The 21,942-nt window shown below is 40.0% G+C and overlaps 1 protein-coding gene across 1 annotated transcript in view; it reads left to right on the forward strand.

Moving 5' to 3' along the window:
- The window catches only part of LOC126068877 (uncharacterized), a gene marked incomplete at its 5' end in the record, with an annotated part of 146,714 nt that overhangs the window by 110,062 nt on the left and 14,710 nt on the right, over window positions 1-21,942 (forward strand). Inside the window, one exon of the mRNA XM_049871563.1 lies at window positions 14,610-14,703. Within this exon, the coding sequence (XP_049727520.1) occupies window positions 14,610-14,703 (94 nt within the window). The remainder of the gene's footprint in view (window positions 1-14,609; window positions 14,704-21,942) is intronic.

Below are 21,942 nucleotides of genomic sequence, written 5' to 3' on the forward strand. Positions count from 1 at the left end.
TCTGTATATGTCTATGAGGTCAAGTTGGTTGATTGTGGCATTTAGATCTTCCGTGTCTTTATTGAGCTTCTTTCTGGATGTTCTGTCCTTCACCAAAAGTGGTGTGTTGAAGTCTCCTACTATTATTGTGGAGCTGTCCATCTCACTTTTCAATGCTGATAGAGTTTGTTTTATGTATCTTGCAGCCCTGTGATTGGGTGCATAAATATTTAATATGGTTATATCTTCTTAGTGTATTGTCCCTTTAATCATTATATAGTATCTTTCCTTATCCTTTCTGATGGATTTAACTTTAAAGTCTATTTTGTCAGAAATTAATATTGCCACTCCTGCTCTTTTTTTTTGATTGTGGTTTGCTTGATATATATATATTTTTTCCATCCTTTGAGTTTTAGTTTGTTTGTGTCTCTAAGTCTAAGGTGTGTCTCTTGTAGGCAGCATATAGACGGATCTTGTTTTTTAATCCATTGTGCCACTCTCTGTCTCTTTATTGGTGCATTTAGTCCATTTACATTCAGGGTAATTATGGATAGGTATGAATTTAATGCTATCATTTTGATGTCTTTTTTTGTGTGTTGACAACTTTTTTCCCACTTGATTTTATGTGCTGAGTAGATTTTCTTTATATATTGTCCTTTCCTCATATTTGTCGTTGTTGATTTTGTTTCTGCTGAGTCTGTATTTTATTTTGATGAGTAGGATAGTTTGTCTCCTTTGTGGTTACCTTTTTATCCCTATTTGTCTAAATTTGTAACTTTTATTTCTTTGTATCGCTGTATCTTCCTCTCCATATGGAAGGTGTATAATTACATTTCTTAGTCCTTCTTTATTATTTTAATGTTGTCGTCTTTTATATAATAACATCGCCATTACCCTGTGTTGAGCTTTTTTTTTTTAATCTTCCTTTGTTTTTTTTTTTTTGGATTTCCCTGTCTGGGTTGACTTCTGGTTGCTCTGCCCAGTTTTCTAGTTTTGAGTTGATACCTGATATTATTGATTTTCTAACCAAAGAACTCCCTTTAGTATTTCTTGTAGTTTTGGTTTGGTTTTTACGAGTTCCCTAAATTTGTGTTTATCTGGAAATGTCTTAATTTCACCTTCATATTTAAGAGACAGTTTCGCTGGATATATGATTCTTGGCAGGCAATTTTTTTCCTTCAATTTTTTAAATATGTCATCCCATTGCCTTCTTGCCTGCATGGTTTCTGCCGAGTAGTCCAAGCTTATTCTTATTGGCTTTTCTTTGTAGGTGACTTTTTGTTTATCCCTAGCTGCTCTTATAATTCTCTCTTTATCTTTGGTTTTGGCAACTTTGATTATAATTTGTCTTGGTGACTTTCTTTTCAGATCTACCTTATGTGGAGTTCGATGAGCATCTTGGATAGATACCTTCTCATCTTTCACAATATCAGGGAAGTTTTCTGCCAAGAAATCTTCAGCAATTTTATCTGTATTTTCTGTTATCCCTCCCTGTTCTGGTACTCCAATCACTCGTAGGTTATTTCTCTTGATAGAGTCCCACATGATTCTTAAGGTTTCTTCATTTTTTAAAATTTTTTTATCTGATTTTTCTTCAAATATATTAGTGCCAAGTGATTTATCTTCGAGTTCAGAAATTCTAGCTTCTACTTGCTCAGTTCTGCTCCTCTGACTTTCTATTGAGTTATCTAATTCTGTAATTTTATTTATAATCTTCTGAATTTCTGATTGCTGTCTGTCTATGGATTTTTCCAGCTTATTAAACTTTTTATTATGTTCCTGAATAATATTTCTGATTTCTTCAGTTGCGTTATCTGTGTGTTTCTTGGCTTGTTCTGCGTATTGCCTCATTTCCTTCCTGATGTCTTGAAGGGTTCTGTATATTAAACTTTCGTATTCTGCATCTGGTAATTCCAGGAATGCACTTTCATCTAAAAGATCCCTGGATTCTTTGTTTTGAGAGCCTTTTGAGGTGATCGTGGCCTGTTTCTTGATGTGACTTGATATTGACTGTTGTCTCCGAGCCATCTCTAAGTTATTGTATTAGTTTATGCTTGCTTACTGTGTTGTAGCTGCTTGCTTTGTTTTGTTTTGGTATACCCCTATGAGTTGCTTGCGTGAGCTAGCTTGATTATTTTCGCCTTTGGAGCTCTGGTGTCCTGTCCCCAGCTGGCTAGAGCTGTTATCAGGTATATCAGTCTAGGAGTCCATTCAGTTTTCTTGTATGAATTCAGTTCAGTTTTCCAGGTAGCTGATATCAAGTGTGTGGTACAGGCTCTGTCCTACAGTCTTAGAGGGGCAGGGGTTATTGGCGTATATACCCGTATCTGATTGCAGCAGGGGGTCATGCTCTGCACAAGGCAGGGTGCTGAGAACCGACCCCCAAGTGTCTCTGAGGAAAACACGTCTCTGTTCCCTAGAGCGTGCTGGTGGGTGGGCTCTGCAGAGGGACCATGGGCACCCAAAGTTTTTGTTGTAAGGACTGGGAGGTACCAGTTATCCCCGGACCCCTGTTGCAGGTGGCTGGGAGACCCAAGTGGAGCCACCAGTCCTTAGGTCCCTGTTGTGGGTAGGTGAGGATCTTGTTTAACAGGCAAAGCAATGTCAAATGTCGAACACCCACCTCTCCACCGCACTGCTGAAATGGTTGGAGTTTGCCAACAAGGGCCTAGTCTCCTGATATAGGCCCACACAGGTCCATGCAGAAGGGAAAGGTACTCAAGGTCCACGGACGGTTTATGCCTGGACAGGAGCCACTTCTGTCCAGAGCTCTCCCGGTTAATGGAGCTAACAAATTATCCTTTCCCCCCAGTTACAAATTTTTTCCTTCCCCAAGGCCGGGAGGACGGCTCCAGGGTCTATCTCAGGCCTAGGGATTCAGCCACTGAAGCCGGCTTGGGGGTGGGGGGAGCACGGTAAAATATACACAAGTCCTTAGCTTTTGCCGAAAGCGCCCTTCTCCTCAGGTTCTGAAGATGTGAGTGGGCTGTGTGGCTGCTTCTTCTCCCTGAGGAAACTGCGGCCGAACACTAGGACCAGCCTGCTGCCGCTGCTCCGGGAATGGTGCCTGAGGGCTCCCCGCGATTCCGGTCCGGTAACTCCTCACCACTTCTAAACGGCCTCTTACCCCCCTGCCCCTCAGTTTGTTGTCTAAGCTTGCCTTTGATGCTCAGGGCTCCCAGCTTGTCACAAATATACTCTTTTCACTTGTTTTTTTGGGTCTTTGTTGTAAAGAGGGCTCCACGGAAGCATCTGTCTGTTCTGCCATCTTGGCTCCGCCTCTGGAATTATGTCTCTTAAGGGGTTGTTGGAAACCCTGGTGGCGTAGTGGTTAAGTGCTTCGGCTGCTAACCAAGAGGTCAGCAGTTCAAATCTGCCAGGCGCTCCTTGGAAACTCTATGGGGCAGTTCTACTCTCTCCTACAGTGTCGCTATGAGTCGGAATCGACTTGATGGCAGTGGGTTTGGTTTTTTTAAAGGGTTGTTATAATCAACCCTCCTTATTTACAGCTTTATTAAAGTATAATTGACATACAATAAATTGCACATAATGTATATGTATATGTGTATATATGTGTATGCATATATATGTATATACACACACACATACATATATACATATATACATATATACTACATATATATTTTATATATATATGGAGCCCTGGTGGTGCAGTGGTTACAGCCATTAACTGGAAACCGAATGGTTGGGGGTTGGAAACCAGCAGTGGCTCTTCAGGAAACAGATGTGGCAGTCTGCTTCAGTAGAGGTTTACAGCCCTGAAAACCCTATGGAGTCACTATGAGTCAGAATTGACTTGACAGGCAGCAGGTTTGGTTTTTAGGAGCCCTGGTGGCGCAGCGATTAAGAGCTCTGCTGCTAACCAAAAGGTTGGCAGTTCAAATCCACCAGCTGCTCCTTGGAAACCCTGTGGGCAAGTCACTCTGTCCTATAGGGTCACTGTGAGTTGGAATTGACTGGATGGCAATGGGTTTGGTTTTATATGTATATGTGTGTGTGTATATATATATATATACACACAAACACATACATATATATACACTCCTGGAACCATAACCATAATTGACACAAAAATATATCCTATGATCCTTTGTAATTTCTCCCTCCTCCTGCCTCCCCCACCTACTTGCTACCACTGATCTGTTGCTTTTCACTATTTATTAGTTTGCATTTTCTAGAATTTTATATAAATGGAATCTTTTGCATCTGGATTCTTTCACCACACAGATGGTAACTGTTCTGAGATTCATCCATGTAGTTGTGTATTTTAATAGTTCCTTTCTTTTTATTTGTGAGTCATATTCCATAAATTGTTTATCCATTCACCTGTTGTGGGACATTTGGCTCTTTTCAGTTTTTGGCTGTTCCAAATAGAGCTGCTGTGCACATTACTGAAGTAGTCTTTGTGTGGCCATATGCTTTCCTTTCTCCTGGGTAAATACCTAGGAGTGGAATGTCTGTGTGGTTGACTGGTGTATGTTTAACTTTCCAGCTCTTTGTGCCTTTCCATTCCCACTAGCAGTGTATGAGTTCCTGGTGTTCTGCATCCCCACCACTAATGAAAGACTGTAGCTTTTGGTCGGTGCCTTTATCAGGCTTAGGAAGTTGCAGCCTATTCCTGGTTTGCTGACAGTTTTTATCATGAATGCATGCCAAATTTTCTCAAAATATATATTTTTTAATCTATGGAGATGATTGAGGAGCCCTGCTGATGCAGTGGCTAAAGCACTCAGTTGCCAACTGAAAGGTCGGTGGTTTGAACCCACCAGCCACTCCTTGGAGGAAAGATGTAGCAGTCTGCTTCCTTAAAGATTTACAGCCCTGGAAGCCCTATGGGGCAGTTCTACTCTCTCCCATAGGGTCGCTATAAGTCGGAATCAACTTGATGGCAATGGGTTGGGTTTGGTTTTGATTGAGATGATCATACCCTTTTTCTTTTCTAATCTGTTAATATACAAAACACACACACACACACACAAACCTGTGGCCTTCGAGTGGATTCCGACTCATGTTGTTGTTAGGTGCTGTCAAGTCAGTTCCGACTCATAGCCACCCTATGTACCACAGAATGAAATGCTGCCCAGTCCTGCGCCAGGCTCACAATTGTTGCTATGCTTGAGCCCATTGTTGCAGCTCCTATGTCAATCCACCTCATTGAGAGTCTTCCTCTTTTCCGCTGACCCTGTAATTTACCAAGCATGATGTCCTTCTCCAGGGAGTGATCCCTCCTGACAACATGTCCGAAGTATGTAAAACGCAGTGTCGCCATCCTTGCTTCTAAGGAGCATTCAATCTGGCTGGAGGCTGATCAATTTTATTGATGATTTCAAAGAACGGCTTTTGCTTTCATTGATTTTCTGTATTTTTTTCTGTTTTCTCTTTCATTGGTTTCTGCTTTATTAATTTCTTTCTTCCTCTTACTTTGGATTTAACTTGTTCTCCATTTATATTTCCTAAAGTAGAAGCTTCAGTCATTTATTGGTGCCTCTTCTTTCTTTTCTAATACAAGCATTTAATGCTATAAAATTTCCTCCAAGAATTCCTTCACCTACATCCCACAGATTTTGATATGCTGTTTTCATTTTCATCCAGTTCAAAATACTTTTCAATGCCCTTTGTAATTCCTCTTTCAACCATTCATTATGTCGAAATTTATTATTTAATTTCTAAGTATTTGCAGATTTTCAAGATTTTCTGTTATTGATTTCTAATTTAATTCTACTGCAGTCAGAGAACACACTTTGCATCATATGAATCCTTTTAAATTTTATTGAGACTAGTTTTATGGCCGAGAATAGGGTCTATCCTGGTAAATGTTCCATGTGTACTTGAAAAGAATGTATATTCTGCTGTCGTTGGGTAGAATGTTTTATAAATGTCAGTTAGGTCAAGTTGGTTAATAGTGTTGTTCAACTCTTTTATGTTCTTACTGATATTCTCTTCTACCAATTATTGAGGGAAAAATGTTGAAATCTCCCCTAAATTTACTGGCATATGTCTGTGTTAATCTGGGTCAAATTCTCTTAGCACGTGAGCCCTTTCAGTATGTAGAGTTAGGTCTTATTTTATTTCCGTAAATTCTTATTTTGTCTTAATGTTTTGTTTTTCTTTTGGGGAGGACTCCAATTATGCACTAAGGAGCTCTGGTGGTGCAACAGTTAAGGGTTTGCCTGTAGTCCAAATCGACCAGTTGCTCTGCAGGAGAAAAGACCTGGTGATCTGCTTCCATAAAGATTACAGCCTAAGAAACCCTTTGGGGCATTCCACTCTGTCAAGTGAGGTCTCTATGAGTTGGAATAGGCTCAATGGCACACACCACCACCAACAATTATGCCTGTTATGGATCTTCTTTGCCAGTCTTCTGTATGTATTTATTTATCTCTAATTCTTTATTATTTTGTTTCTTTTTTTTTCTTGCAGTTGTCTTTTCTGTCCTTGTTCCTTTACTATTTTTTTCTGCAGTGTTTCTTTTCCCTTATAGTCCTCAGATTTTGTCTTCATTTTAGAGGTGATTTTTTTTTTACTTCTTTCCTTAGTTCTGCCCATTTATATTTCATCTCCCATTATTGTTCACTAGAGCTTCTATGAGCTGTTATAGTTTTGCTTTGAGGTTTTCCATGTTAGAGATGATTGCTTCATGGAGCTATTTCTAATTCCTGGTAAAATATGGTCACAATTTTCACCTGCTCCATGACAACATTTTTATGGTGAACCTTCTTCATTTGTTACAAATTCTGCTGCTCTTTCTCACCATTTTTCCTTATAAAAAACCAAAAACCAAGGAGCGACTGGTGAATTTGAACTGCTGACCTTTTGGTTAGCAGCTGTAGCACTTATTAACCACTATGCCACCAGGGTTTCCATTTTTCCTTATAGTGCATTCATATCAATACCATGTAATTTATTTCTTGCTTGACCGGTTATTTACAAGAGGTTCCTGGTTATGATAGGAGGTAGGAAGGGTGAGGAAGGGCCAGGATAGCCTTCCAGGCATCACAGCCCGAAGACTCTCTCCTCTGCTTTCTGCAAATATAGCTCATTTGTAATCCTTTGTCTCACTCTGGCTCCTCTACTTTATTGCAACAATCTGGGTCCAGAAAAGCCCTGATCATCCATTTTTGTATCCTTTCAGACAAACAAGGATATAGATTTTGTACTTGAAAATGATTCTCTTTCCTGGATCCGCCACCTCTGGGTCATCTTGCCACTTCTTGTGCTTATTTGCTTCACTTCCTCCCATGGAACTTCTGTCCTACACCTTTGGTATCCCTTTCCCATGTTTTGGAGTCTGAATTAGATCTCTCTCTTAGTTTAACTGAAGATAAAGTTTGTTGGGATTTCTATTTATTGTTTTAATTCTCCTTGTTGCTTTGTGAATAATTTCCTAGAGGAGAAAGAAGATTCATATATTCTTACTAATGTTATGTGCACATTACATGTGTCATTTCTCTCTTTCCTGAGAGTATTATTAAATTTACAAAGTGTTTTATAACTGATGGCATCTTAGAAGAAATATGATATTAAAAATCTATGCGCCTGCAGCGCACTGTGGGTAAATCCAAAACATAGTTCCTCCCTCTGTGGAATTTATGAACCCACTGAGGAGACAAGATATTCTAATAAAAAAGTTAAATAGCAATATGAGGAAGTATGGTATTGAGGACCAATTAAGTGGTAAAGGAGTAGTTTGACAAGGTTTCAAGATGTGGGACTTGAGCTGAACTCTGAAGGAAGGAAGGAAGAACTCTGAAGGATTTAGGAAAGCAATGAGATGGCGAGGAATGAAAGACAGAGGTGAAGATGAAACCTGAAAGGGAAGAAATATATATATATATTTTTAATTAATTTTTATTGTGCTTTAAGTGAACATTTACAAAACATGTCAGTCTCTCATATAAAAATTTACATATACCTTGCTATACACTCCTAATTGCTCTCCCCCTAATGAGATAGCACAGTCTTTCCCTCCACTCTCTCTCCTCGTGTCCATTCGGGCAGTTTCTGGCCCCCTCTGTCCTCTCATCTCCTGTTCAGACAGGAGATGCCAACATAGTCTCATGTGTCTACTTGATCCAAGAAGCTCGTTCTTCATCAGTATCATTTTCCATCCCATATTTCAGTCCAATCCCTGTCTGAAGAGCTGGCTTTGGGAATGATTCCTGTCTTGGGCTAACAGAAAGACGGTCTAGAGACCATGGCTTCCAGGGTCCTTCTAGTCCCAGTCTGACCATTAAGTCTGGTCTTTTTACCAGAATTTGGGGTCTGCATCCCACTGCTCTCCTGCTCCCTCAGGGGTTCTCTGTTGTATTCCCTGTCAGGGCAGTCATTGGTTGTGGCTAGGCAACATCTAGTTCTTCTGGTCTCAGGCTGAAGGGAAGAAATATTTATCATGTATGATGTGTTAGACACATCAGCTATCTCATTTAATACTCAAAATAGAGTTTTAAAACATCACAGTAGAAGTAGGTACATGTAGGTACACGTATTCCCAATTTACAGATAAGAAAATTGATGTTAAGGAAGATTGGGAGACCTGCCAAAGATCACATGACTAAAGAATGGATCTCATAGCGAATAAGTGGCCAAGTGAGGAGAATTAACTTAAATTCATGCTCTTCTTCACTTTACCATTCTACCGAGAATAACGGCATGAACAAAATTAGGAGGTGATAATTGGTAATGATATAGATAGGGTTAACTGTGCTGGCAGAACAAAAGAGCTGTTAAAAGATTACCATCTAAAAGTTGGGTAAACAAGAACCACACCCTGGCAACATAAAATAAGGTTAAAACAACCTGTGAAATACTGTTTTTTTTTCTTAGTGTTATAACGACCTGTGAATTACTACCTCCTTCTTGGTGTTTTTCTAGTCCCTTCCCCTTTTTACAGGCTCCACACTTACAGAGGAACAAAGTGTGACCACTGTTTGACCATCCTTAGCCCACAGAAGAGGGCGATGTAGTGCTGAAGATCAGTGCACCTGCGCTATATCCCATAATAAGTGACGCTAAGGGCTGCCGAGAGGACCCCATCTTGAATATCAGCAGGGTTCCATCTTAGATTCCAGATGCTTGTGCAACCTAATTAGTATGCACTGCCATTCTGAGAAGTACCCGCCCCTTGAAAGAAACTCACTAAATATTCATTATTGTCTCCACTGAACCTATATAAGCCATAGTCTTGCCCCCCCCTTTCTGAGTCAGACTTTTGGAGCCACAGGAGCCCTCTCTGACTCCTTTTACTTGTCATAAGTAAAATAAACCTGTTAGAGTTGAATCCAAAATTGTCTCCTCTGTGTATTCTTACAAGAGAAAAGACAAGGACCCATTGAGTCCAGAGGGGCTCTGTGCCCTCAGCAGTAACAGTTTTGGCACCCCAGATGGGACTCATGCCCTCAGCGGTAATAGTAAGTCACTGTGGAGTCAAAAAGTAGATGGAACTGGCTGGACCAAAGAGCAAATGTAGAAAAGCTGTGTGAGATAAAGGTTAGATAACTTTGGGTCCAATAAGCAACATCATGATACACAGAGTAAATACTGAAGTTGTCAAGGATTACATTTTACTTGGATCAACAATAAACATCCATAGAAGCAGCAGTCAAGACATAAAATGACATATCACATTTGGCAAATCTGCTGCAAAATACCTCTTTAAAGTATTAAAAAGCAAAGGTGTCACTTTGAGGACTAAGGTGCATCTGACCCAAGCCATGGTATTTTCAATGGCCTCAATATGCATGTGAAAGCTGGATGATGAATAAGGAAGACCGAAGAAGAATTGATGCATTTGAATTATGGTAAGTGGCAAAGAATAAAAAAAAAATATTGACTGCTAAAAGAACAAACAAGTCTGTCTTGGAAGAAGTACAGCCAGAGTGCTCCTTAGAAGTGAGGTTGGGGAGACTTCATCTTATATACTTTGGACATGTTATCAGGAGGGACCATCCCTAGAGAAAGACAAGCTTGGTAGAGTAGAGGGTCAGGGAAAAAGAGGAAGACCCACAATGAGATGGATTGGCACAGTGGCTGCTACAATGGGTTCAAACATAGCAACGACTGTGAGGATGGTGCAGGACCGGGCAACGTTTTGTTCTGTTATACATAAGGTTGCTATGAGTCAGAACCGATCGTCAGCACCTAACAACAACAACTTTGGGTTAGATTATAAAAAACTTCAAATGTCAGACTTAAAGTTTAGACTTTCTTTTATGATTAAAGGAAAAGTACTGGCAGTTGAGAGTGAAGAATTTTTAATTTCTTTCCAATAGATGTTATATAAATAGGGAATGATAGTTAAAAGTAAGTTCCTTGAAATCATGGATATCTATTTTGCACTAAATGAAAGCGCCAAAGGTTATATCTATGTAGTTAGTCAACAAATACAGTGATAATAGACTCTGTTCCCCAAGACCCTTTCCTTTTCTGTGATTATCTCTTAAAAAAACTAAATCAAATTGTTCTTTGCCTGAACACTCAATTTTTCTTCCCCAAATAGCAACTTCTGTTTTATAGATTATTCTTGTTCTATTCTTCCTTTTGGCTTTATAAAATCAACATCTGGAATTTTCCAGGATTGTTATATTCTTGAAACAAATTTATATTAAAAGATCTGTTGTGGTTCAAAGGATAATTTATTTTTTGGTTTCGTGTGCTTTCCAGTCATGTGTAAATTTAGCATTTCAATCCTATTTTAAGCCTTCAACTGACAAATATAATCCTGTTGGCACAAGTAAAATTCATCAGGCATTTATGAAGAAATTACTTCTTTATTGTAGTATTGAACTGGATGGGCATTACCATCTGTTATGAATTGAATCGTGTCCCCCCAAAATATGTGTTGTAAATCCTAACCTCTATGCCTATGGTTATAATTTAATTTGAGAAGAGGTTATCTTTGTTATGTTGATGAGGCAGGATTAGTGCAGGGTGTATCTTGAGTCAATCTCTTCTGAGATATAAAAGAGAGATAAATCAAGCTGATTAGGGCGAGAGAAGCAAGCAGAAATGTGGGAAGAGAGATGCTAAACCACATGAAGATCCCCCAGGAGCAGAAGCTCAAAGAGACAAGGACTCTCCTCCAGAGCCGACAGAGGGAGAAAGCCTTCCCCTAGAGCCAGCACCCTGAATTAAGACTTACAGCTTCCTAAACTGTGAGAAAATAAATTTTTGTTTGTTAAAGCCACCCGCTTATGGTATTTCTGTTATAGCAGCACTAGATAACTAAGACACCATCATTTCCAAGGTGAAATATTGGGAAAACTATAGTCCACCTAGAAATGAAAATTCCTTAAAAGTTTCATCTGCCATTAAAATGCCTAAAACATTTGCTCTTGACAAGACCTGGTAAGAAATGTCTCAGAATTACATTTGGTTCCTAGGATTGCTAGTATTTCAGGGGAAACTCTGATTCTTCCATGTTAAATGTCTTATACACAGCCTGATACACAGCAGGACACAAATATTAATTCTCACCCTTACCCTTATTGGTGTGAAAGACCCACTTTAAGGCCCAATTGTGTCTTAGCAGATCTTTTTTTTGGGGGGGATTTCTTGTTTCTGATTTTAAAAATTGAAATATAATTTACACATAATAAAATGCATAGTTCTTAAGTGCTCAGTTAGATAAGTTTTTCCTTTTTTTTTTCCAGTTGTATTCACCTGTGTAAACACCACCCAGCACAAGATACAGGAAATTTCTCTCACCTCTTTTATTTCTAATATAGATTAGTTTTGCCTGTTCTAGGATTTTCAGACCAACTGGCTGACCTCAGCAGGAGAGATTTAAGGAAGTGTAGCCAATCTCCCTGGGACTCAATATCAAGTCAACATTGCAACTAGAAGGTTAGATCTGGAGTGGAGGTGGACCTGGCAGTGCCCGTCCCAACACAATGGCCAGCTCTGGCCTAATACCCAGGCCCTGCTCCTTCTGCCCTGCCCTCAGACCACCTCTGGGCTATGCATGGCTGTGTCCAGAGAAAAGACCCCATCCAGATGGCCTCTTTGCATCTTAGCTACTGCTTCTCTATCACTCCCTCAGCTCCTGTAGTCCATCCCTTGGCTGCTGCCACCCCCATCTCCTAATGCACCAGGGCCTTCAAACACTGTGCTAGGAACCTAGCATCTGGCAAGTCCAAGCACATAGGACCACACACACTATAAATACTTAAGGTGATAAATGGCCAACAAAAGAAGGAAGACTGAGACAAAAATTGTTTCATGCAGAAGCCCATTTCTGAAGTACAAATGCCAACATGTATTTATGATTTTCAAAAGTAATACATCCTCATTATAGACAGGATGGAAAAGAGAGAAAATTCCAGCTTTCTGGTGTATTACAGATATTTCCTTCCATTTTCTTCAACCCACTCTTTTATACACACACTAAATACAAAGGTACATAGCAATGGAATCACACTATATGTGGTGTGTAATTTATTTTTTAACTCAATGCTATGTCTTGAATCCTTTACCAAATTCTTTTAAAACAGAATTTTTAATGGCTTGATATATCCCAGGAGCCTGGGTGGTGCAAGCAGCTTGCAATCGGCAGCTAACATAAAGGTTGGCAGTCGAACCTACCCAGCAGCTTCGCAGAAGAAAGGCCTGGCGAACTGCCTCCATAAAGATTACAGCCAAGAAAACCCTATGAAGCTCAGGTCTACTCTGTAACTGGGGTTGTCATGAGTCAGGGGCCGACGCAACAGCAGCTAACAACAACAGATACAGCTCATTATATGGACATACATTATGATTTATTTGAGTCTCTATTTTGGGGTGAGTTGTTCCTAATATTTTGATATTATGCCCCTCTTTGTAAAAATGTATACATTTTACAGGGCCTTGCTGATGGTTTCACTAGAATAAATTTCAAGAAATGGCATTTCTGGGGTAAAGGTACATAGTTTTAAGACTTTTGAAATACTATCGCCAAATTGCAGAAAGGCCATTTCAGTTCCCATCAGAAGTGCTGGGGGGATCACTTTGTGCTCTTACGACCTGTCTTAGTTACCTAGTGCTGCTGTAACAGAAATACCACAAGTGCATGGCTTTAACAATCAGAAATTTATCTTCTCACAGCTGAGGAGGCTAGAAGTCTAAAATTAGGTCACTGGCTATAGAGGAAGGCTTTCTTTCTCTGTAGACTATGGAGGGAAGTCCTTGTCTCTTCAGCTTCTGTTCCTTATCTCCGTGGTGATCTTCATGTGGCCTGGCGTCCATCTTCCCCCATCTCTACTTTTTTGCTGGTTTTTAATCTGCTCTTTTATAATCTCAAAAGAGATTGATTTAAGATACAACCTACCCTAATGCTGCCTCGTTAACAAAGAAAACCCTATTCTCAAATGGTATTATAACTACTGATATAGTAGGATTTACAACACATTTTTTTTTTGCAGACGGGGACACAATTCAATTCATAACACTACCAATGAATATTATCATCTATTTATTTATTTATTTTGAGAATTACATACTTCTAAACACATGTTGGTGCTGTTAGGTGCCATTAGTCAGCTCCGACTCATAGCAACCCTATGTACAGCAGAACAAAACACTGCTTGGTCCTGCTCCATTCTCACTATTGTTGCTATGTTTGAGCCCATTGTTGTAGCCACTGTGTCAATTCATCTTGTTGAGGGTCTTCCTCTTTTTCACTGACCCTCTACTTTACCAAGCATGATGTCCTTCTCCAGGGACTGGTCCCTCCTGAGAACATGTTCAAAGTATGTGAGATGAAGTCTTGCCATCCTCGCTTCTAAGGAGCATTCTGAGTGTGCTTCTTCCAAGACAGACTTGTTTGTTCTTTTGGCAGTCCATGGTATATTCAATATTCTCCACCAGCACCATAATTCAAAGGCGTCAATTCTTCTTCGGTCTTCTTTACTCATTGTCCAGCTTTCACATCCATATGAGGCAACTGAAAATAGCATGGCGTGGGTCAGGCGCACCTTAGTCCTCAAGGTGACGTCTTTGCTTTTTAACACTTTAAAGAGGTCTTTTGCAGCAGATTTGCCCAATACAATACATTGTTTGATTTCCTGACTGCTACTTCCATGGGCATTTATTGTGGATCCAGGTAAAATGAAATCCTTGACAACTTCAATCTTTTCTCCATTTATCATGATGTTGCTTATTGGTCCAGTTGTAACGATCTTTGTTTTCTTTACGTTGAGATGTTAGCCATACTGAAGGCTGTGGTCTTTGATGTTCATCAGTAAGTGCTTCAAGTCCTCTTCACTTTTCAGCAAGCAAGGTTGTGTCATCTGTACATCACAGTTTGTTAATAAGTCTTCCTCTAATCCTGATGCCCCGTTCTTCTTCATCTAGTCCAGCTTCTCAGATTACTTGCTCAGCATGCAGATTGAATAAGTATGGTGAAAGGATATAACCCTGACCCACATCTTTCCTGACGTTAAACCATGCAGTATCCCCTTGTTCTGTTGGAACGACTGCCTCTTGATCTATGTACAGGTTCATCATGAGCACCATCAAGTGTTTTGGAATTCTCATTCTTCACAATATTATCCATAATTTATGATGCACACAGCCGAATGCCTTTGCATAGTCAATAAAACACATGTAAACACCTTTCTGTTATTCTTTGCTTTCAGCCAAGATCCATCTGACATCAGCAATGATATCCTTCATTCCACGTCCTCTTCTGAATCCGGCTTGAATTTCTGGCTGTTCCCTGTTGATATACAGGTATATTACTGCAACCACTCTAAATCAGGAAACTTTCAGAAGCCAGTAATCCCATCTCCCACATCAGGAAATTTTCAGGAGCCAATAAGCCAATCCCCTGGATCAAGAAACTTTCAGGAGCCTGATGCATGAGACTGGATTATGGGCAGGATTGTGAAGAACAATATACATTTAAAGCTGCGCAGTGGGTCGCCATCTTTGATCCAAGCACTGCTTGCCTGTTTCCTACTCAGGTCAAAAGCCAAGTGCAAGAGATTTCATTGCTATACAAAGGATACTCTGCCTTTGTTTCAGTCGGCCAAGAGTGAACCGCTTAGAACAGGTTTGAAGCCCTGCCTTGTTTCCTTTGGCCATGACTAAATCGTTTAGAACCAGTTTGAAGCCCTGATGTGAACATGCCTGATTCCATAAGCTGGCTAAAGCAATTTAATACCATTTTTTAAGACTATAAAAGCTCCTGCATTTATTGAATAGCTTTCTGACATCTATTTTTAACATATGACGAGTACTGTTCTTGGCAAGCCCTCAGCGGTGTCCCCAGTGAATGTTCTGCCAGAGTAATTCGAGAGTAAATATTTTGAGGTATTATCATCCTCAGAAGGTTTTTATTAACTAGCTGCTTATGTATAGTGCTATTTTAAGGCCCTCCGAATGTTGCTTTATACTTTGGACCCAATTAATATGCTATCATGGGGCAGAACTAAAATTTACATTGCAGGGAAATTAGGCCATAGCCTGCTTTCTCCATGTGGTTATTGTGTTTGAAGGGACATAATTTTATTCTGAGTAGAATTCCACAAATCTGCAGAAACAGGGCTAATTATAGGCTAGGCGTCGTACTAGCTGTTTCACATTCATTAGCTCATTTAATGTATGTACAATGTCTTGTGAGATATGTGCTATCATTCCCAGTTGATACATGAGGAAATGAATGGCACAGGGAAGGTAAGCATAAATATGAGTCAGTCTACCCTAGAGCCCACACTCTCAATTGTGCGCCACCCTGCTTCCCCAGGGGACTATGATATATACTGATGTGCACGTGGTCATCCGTAGCATAGTGCACTGTCTGGCTTGTAAAATGCGAGGTGTTATTCTTCCACTGCTGATGTGCCCTCATCCTTGTTGATGACATGAGCCAGCTGTCAAGAAGGAGCAAAGTCCTAACCAGCATGTGATTAATGAATGGGGTTACTGCCTATTAGGCCCTGTGGTAGACAGAATAATCGCCTCCCAAAGATGTCCACATTCTAATTCTCAGGACCTGTGAATATGTGATGTGAAAGGACAAAGGGGAATTAAAGTTGCCAGTGAGATTGAGGTTGCTAATGAGCAAACCATAAAAGCAAAAGAGAGTCAGAATGATACTATGTGAGAAAGACTCAGCATGCTGTTGCAGGCTTTGAAAATGGAAGGGGGCCATAAGCCAAGAAATTCCAGAAGTTTCTAGAAGCTGGAAAAGTTAAGAAAATGGAGTCTCCCCTAGAGCTTCCAGAAGGAATAGAGCTCTGACAACACCTTGATTTTAGCCCACTGATACCTATTTCAGACTTTTTTTTTTAATAACCTCCAGAACTGTAAGATAAGAAACGTGTGTTGTTTTAAGGCATTAAATTTGTGGGAAGTTGTTACAGCAGCAACAGGAAACTAATACAGATCCTTTATTGATAAAGCTTATTATCTAGATCTGGGGTCAGCAAACGATAGCCTGAGGCCAAATCTGGCTTGTCACCTGTTTTTGTAAATAAAGTTTTATTGGAACACAGCCACACCCATTTATTTACATATTGCCTATGCCTGCTATAATGGCAGAGGTTGAGTAGTTGTAACTGAGACCATTTAGCCTGCAAAGTCAAAATATTTACTGTCTGGCTCTTCAGAAACAGTTTGCCAACTCCTGATCTGGATTGTGGTTACAAACATAATACTATTACTATAGATGAAAATTACATATAAAAGTGTACAAAATCCACTCCCCCCCCCTTTTTTTGTTATTAGTCTCCTGAACAGAGACTATAGCAAAATCCTGGTTAACAGAATAATAAAAGATCCTATCAATTTCATCCCATTATGAGTTGACTCGATGGCAATGGGTTTGGTTTTTCAGTTTTTATCAATTTCATGCTTGCCAGTTGAAATTCCAGTGAGTATCATACCATAGACAAGTCAAACTGCATCCATGTGAAGTTAAAGAATAGAAAAAAATTATGATCGAGGATTTTTATGTGGTTGAGATCGGTTAAGAATTTATTTTTAATTCTTGTCCCTCTCCTGAAAAAGAAGAAAAACTTCTAGCTTAAAAAAAGGTTGTTTTTCCCTTTTTTCTTAAGTCCCTCTTTCCTGCTCTCAGCAGGGGAACTCCTCTCCGATTGGCAGCTTCGACGTCCAAGAGGCCCACGAGCCAGCAATCTCTTCCCTGTCCTGCATCAGTGTGCTACTCCCAATTAGCCACAGCTGGGCCATTTCCTATTTGGGTCAACTCCCTTCTGAAATGGGTGACAGAGGTAGACACTGTTGGAATACTGTGGTCCACTTGAACTTGCTTATAGAGTAGCATTTCCATTCACATTTGACAATCATTCTTTTATTGTTAGAGTATTAATAATGCTAGGATATTATTTTAGACAGTTTTCATTTCTACTAAGTGCCCCACTTTTAGCTTCTTTGACCATGGGCCCTAAGTTTTTTTCTGACTTTTTTTGAAAATCTACTTTCTTAAAACTTTAAACTCTTTCTTATGGAAAATGTCCAACATTTATAAAAGTAGACAGAACAGTATGTTGAACCTCCTTGGATTTGTCACTGGCTTCAACAATTAATAACTCATGGCCAATCTTGTTTCATCTTTACATCCACTTACTTCCTCTTTGCCTAAAAGTTCTGAAGTAATTCCCAAAGACAATATTTTCTTTAATCTATAAATATTTCGGTATTTATCTCAAAAAGATAAGGGCTTCTTTTAGGAATATAATCACAATATCAATAACACGTCTTAAAAACTCTGACATTGTTTTCTTCTCCAACGTCCAGCCTATGTTCAGGAAAATAGTTTTTTCCAAAGCTCTCTTGCCCTCAAATATTTTGAGTGGCCTATGATTTTCATTCCCTAAGGCAGGCTATGATGAAAGTGTACTTGTGAACTAACATGTATTCACATACATACCATCCTAAACACCAGTACCTCACTCACCCCCATGCCACACGCAAACTAACACTCCTGTACCCCAAAGACCAGCTAACTTTCTTCACCCCTGGAATTAGGATCCAAAATGGGGCAAAGTAAAGAAGGTAGGGGTGGAAAATATGGCAACTGCTCAATTCCACCCTCCTTTGTTCTTTAAAGAATCAGAGTTGGATTCAATACCTTCCTTTAACTCCTACCAGCTTTATGATGATATCAAATATTAAGGACTCCCTTTTGCTTCCTTCGTGACTCTTTTCATTTCATGCCCAGGAGGTTCTATAGAGTCTTTGTAGAATTCCTCCTGTCTTAGTTACCTAGTTGCTGCTATAACAAATACTACAAGTGGGTGCCTTTAAAGAACAGAAATTTATTCTCATAGTTCTGAATGTTAAAAGTCCAAATCAGAGTCTCAGCCATGTTGATTCCTTCTGTGAGCCATTCTCTCAGTTCCTGGTGTCTGATGATCTTTGGTGTTCTTTTGATTGTACATGTGTCCTGACATAGTGACTGTCTTCTTCCTGTGTGTGTGTCTGCATTTAATCTGCTCTTTTTATAACTCAGATGTGATTAGGTTTAGGACCTACCCCACTCAGGTATGATCTAATTAACATAACAAAGAAAACCCTATTTCCAAACAGGATTACATCCACAGGTCTAGGGTTGGGATTCTAACACATATTTTGGGGGGAATGTAATTCAATCCATAACACCTCTCCACTCACAGGCTAGCTCCTCTCATCAAACTTAAAACATGTTTCCAACATTTCAAAATTCTTTACTATCCAACCCTAAAGATAAATGATATACTGTCACTTGTTCAATCAGAGATGTGAACAAGGGAATATGGGGTGAGACTTTGTCTACCACTCATGTTTCTGAGGAGAGTCACAGACTTTGGCTTTCAGTGTGTGTGGTGACTCCGGAAAACAATGGTTTTCTCACAAGTGGAAACAATAATGATCTTAAATTCTTTTATTTTTATTTTCAGTCTCTCTTACAGAAGAGAGCATGGTTTTTCAGTTCTGGCCAGCCTAGCGGATGCCTACTTCTGTCCTATTTTGTGGGACTGGGAATGGAGTTGGTAAGGGGGGGGGCTTTGGAAAAGGATCTGTGGGGGGACAGGGATGTTTCTAACACTGCTTTGCTTTAAGCCAGTCACAGTTCATGCTTTAAAAAAAAAACCTATTGATATATACTTCATATGCCATAAAATTCACCCATTTAAAGTGTACCATTCAATGTTTTTTAGTCTATTCACAGAGTTGTACAGCCACCACCACCACAGTCTAATTTTAGAACATTTTCATCCCCTCCAAAAGAAACTCCCTACCCACGAGTAATCCCTCCTCCATTCCCACTCCCCACACAACCCCCAGCCCTATGCATCCACTAATCTAGTTTATGTCTCTATTTTAAAAAGAAAAAAAAAAAAACCGAACCCATTACCGTCAAGTCGACTCCGACTCATAGCGACCCTATAGGACAGAGTAGAACTGCCCCCATAGAGTTCCCAAGGGCCGCCTGGTGGATTCAAACTGCCGACCTTTTGGTTAGCAGCCGTAGCACTTAACCACTACGCCACCAGGGTTTCCATGTCTCTATAGATTTGCTTATTTTGGACATCTCATGGTTTGTGATTTTTTTAGACTCAAGTTTTAGATGCCCTGTGGAAATTGGGGGCCTTCAAATTTCCATTGATGGCTAATGACATGCAGCCTTTGCCACCCCAAAATCTAAACTGAAGTGTGAAAAGGAAACTCAGAAATGGTACTTCCATTTTATTGTGAACTAATACATGGTGGACATGCTAATCGGTATTTCCACAAACAAAAATATAATGTGTTCAATAAAAGTTCAATAGAAGCTGTTAAATTTTCTTCTTCAGAATAGTCTTAACAAATTAGGAATCACAGAGCTGGGTTTGCACAGCATGTTTTGTCTTCCACTTTCCCATACTGGTAAGTGCTAAGGATCCCCTGGTAGCACGGTGGCCGCAGAAGAAAGATGTGGCAGTCTGCTCCCGTAAAGATTTACAGCCTTAGAAACCCTATGCGGCAGTTCTGTTCTGTCCTACAGGGTTGTTATGAGTTGGAATCGACTGGATAGCAGCAGGTACCAGGGCTTTTGTGAAATTCCAACATAAGGAGAAGGCAAACGAAACCGTATCTTCAAGCAAGACTGAGTCTTTCAAAACATCCAAAAAATGAATTAAAAATAATAGATAATATTAGATAACCAAGTAGGATGTAAAAACAGGCCAAATATATAAAGGAGCATAGAATCAAACACTAACTACAGACAATGGGTCTGCTGATGTGTGTGTGTGTAATTTCCCTTTTCTTATAAAAACCCTGTCTTGAACCTCTATTTATTCACTACTGCTTTCTTCTCTAATGTTTTTGTTCAGTGCCCAAGTGAATTCAACAAGTATACTAACTAAAATGTCAGTATCTTTGAAGAGTTTCTGAGGCGTTTACTATTTTCCAAAAGACTTGAAAAGAAGGCTTCAGACCAGCAAATGAGAATCTCAGAACAATTTCCAAAAACAAAGCTTTGCAGCAATTGGTCTTCTTACTAAAATGGATCCTGCCCAACAGCTCATCAACGTCTGTGTCTTAGCAATGTGTTCTCCACGAAGAAGGCGGGATGATACCTCAGTCTTGGCTCTATAATCATTTGGAATCTCCACCTTTGCATCTTGAGGTGTGAGGAGCAAAACAAAAATAAACCCCCCAAACATCCCACTATTGTTTGTTGCAAATTACTTCCCCTAGCCTGACATTTTGGAGTTTATTTAATTTGTTGGGTTTTAAGTTAATCACAAGAACACCACCCACTGAGAATGTTAATATCAAACTTAGGGCAATAGAAACTGTGAAGAGACAAAATTTGAAGTCCCATGTTTTGTTCCATTGCTTAGTTTAAGTTGAAAATAGTGTTGGTTTTTTTTTCCTCCTGAAGGAAGGAAACTTCTTTTCTGCTCTTGGGTTCATGCTTATTTCCTCTCTTCCACTGTTGGAGCCCGGCAGAGCCAACCCTTACATCAGAGGCATCTGTTTGCACTAGGAAACTTTTGGTAAAATACGACTGGCCCTATAAGCTTGTTAGAAGGAGCCTTGGGTTACTCAGTTAAGTTCGTAAAGGCTCTATTTTGAACATTTGGCGGAAAACTGTTGTGTGGGTGATGCCCGGCTGGGAAGGGGAGTGAGCTGAGGAAAGGGTCTGCCTTCCAGGAGAAAGGGGTGTGAGAGACAGGAACACAAGCTCACAGACCATCCGGAGGCTTTTCCAGGGCACAGTCCAGGCTCTTTAGATCCTTTTAGTTTTAGTTAATTAGCAGAGCAAATATCCCTCATAGTCAGGGGCAGAGAGCTGTATTTCTAACACAAATTTGTGTTAGAACACAAAGAACAGATAAAAGTTTCAACAAACAGGCCTTTATCAATACAAAAACCCCAACTCCTGCCACCCTAAATCACTGCAGGACACAGTTATAGAATCCCTCTGCTGAACCAGGGCAACCCCTTCCTATGGCCAAAGTCATCTTTCAATATACAGGGGACCCTTTGTGGGGCTGGAGTCCCTGGGTGGTACACGTGGTTAATGTGCTAGGCTGCTAACTGGAAGCTAGGAGGTTTGAGTCCTCCCAGAGGCACCTCAGAAGAAAGGCCTGGGGATCTACTTCCTAAAAATTAGCCATTAAAAACCCTACGGAGCACAGTTCTACTCTGACATGCATGAAGTTGCCATGGGTCAGAGTCAACTCGCTGTTGTGGGGAGGGCTGCTTTTGTATTACATTAGTGGATGTGGAATTGGAGACTGTTTCAGGACTGAGATGCAGGAAAAGAGAAAACCGAGCCCCCATTTTCCTGAGCGAAGGATTCTAATGAGTTCTCAAGTAAAAAAAAAAAGGCAATGCCAGGTTGCCCTAGGGGAGACATATTGGTTGTTAACTCCAGGAGGAAAGCCTTCCCAGCCACAGTTACTTCACTTATTCATCAAATATTCACTGAGCTCTTTTGATGTGCCGGGTACTATTATGGATGTTCAGAAT

This window comes from Elephas maximus, chromosome X, assembly GCF_024166365.1.
Source record: "Elephas maximus indicus isolate mEleMax1 chromosome X, mEleMax1 primary haplotype, whole genome shotgun sequence".
In the NCBI taxonomy this organism is placed as follows: domain Eukaryota; kingdom Metazoa; phylum Chordata; class Mammalia; order Proboscidea; family Elephantidae; genus Elephas; species Elephas maximus.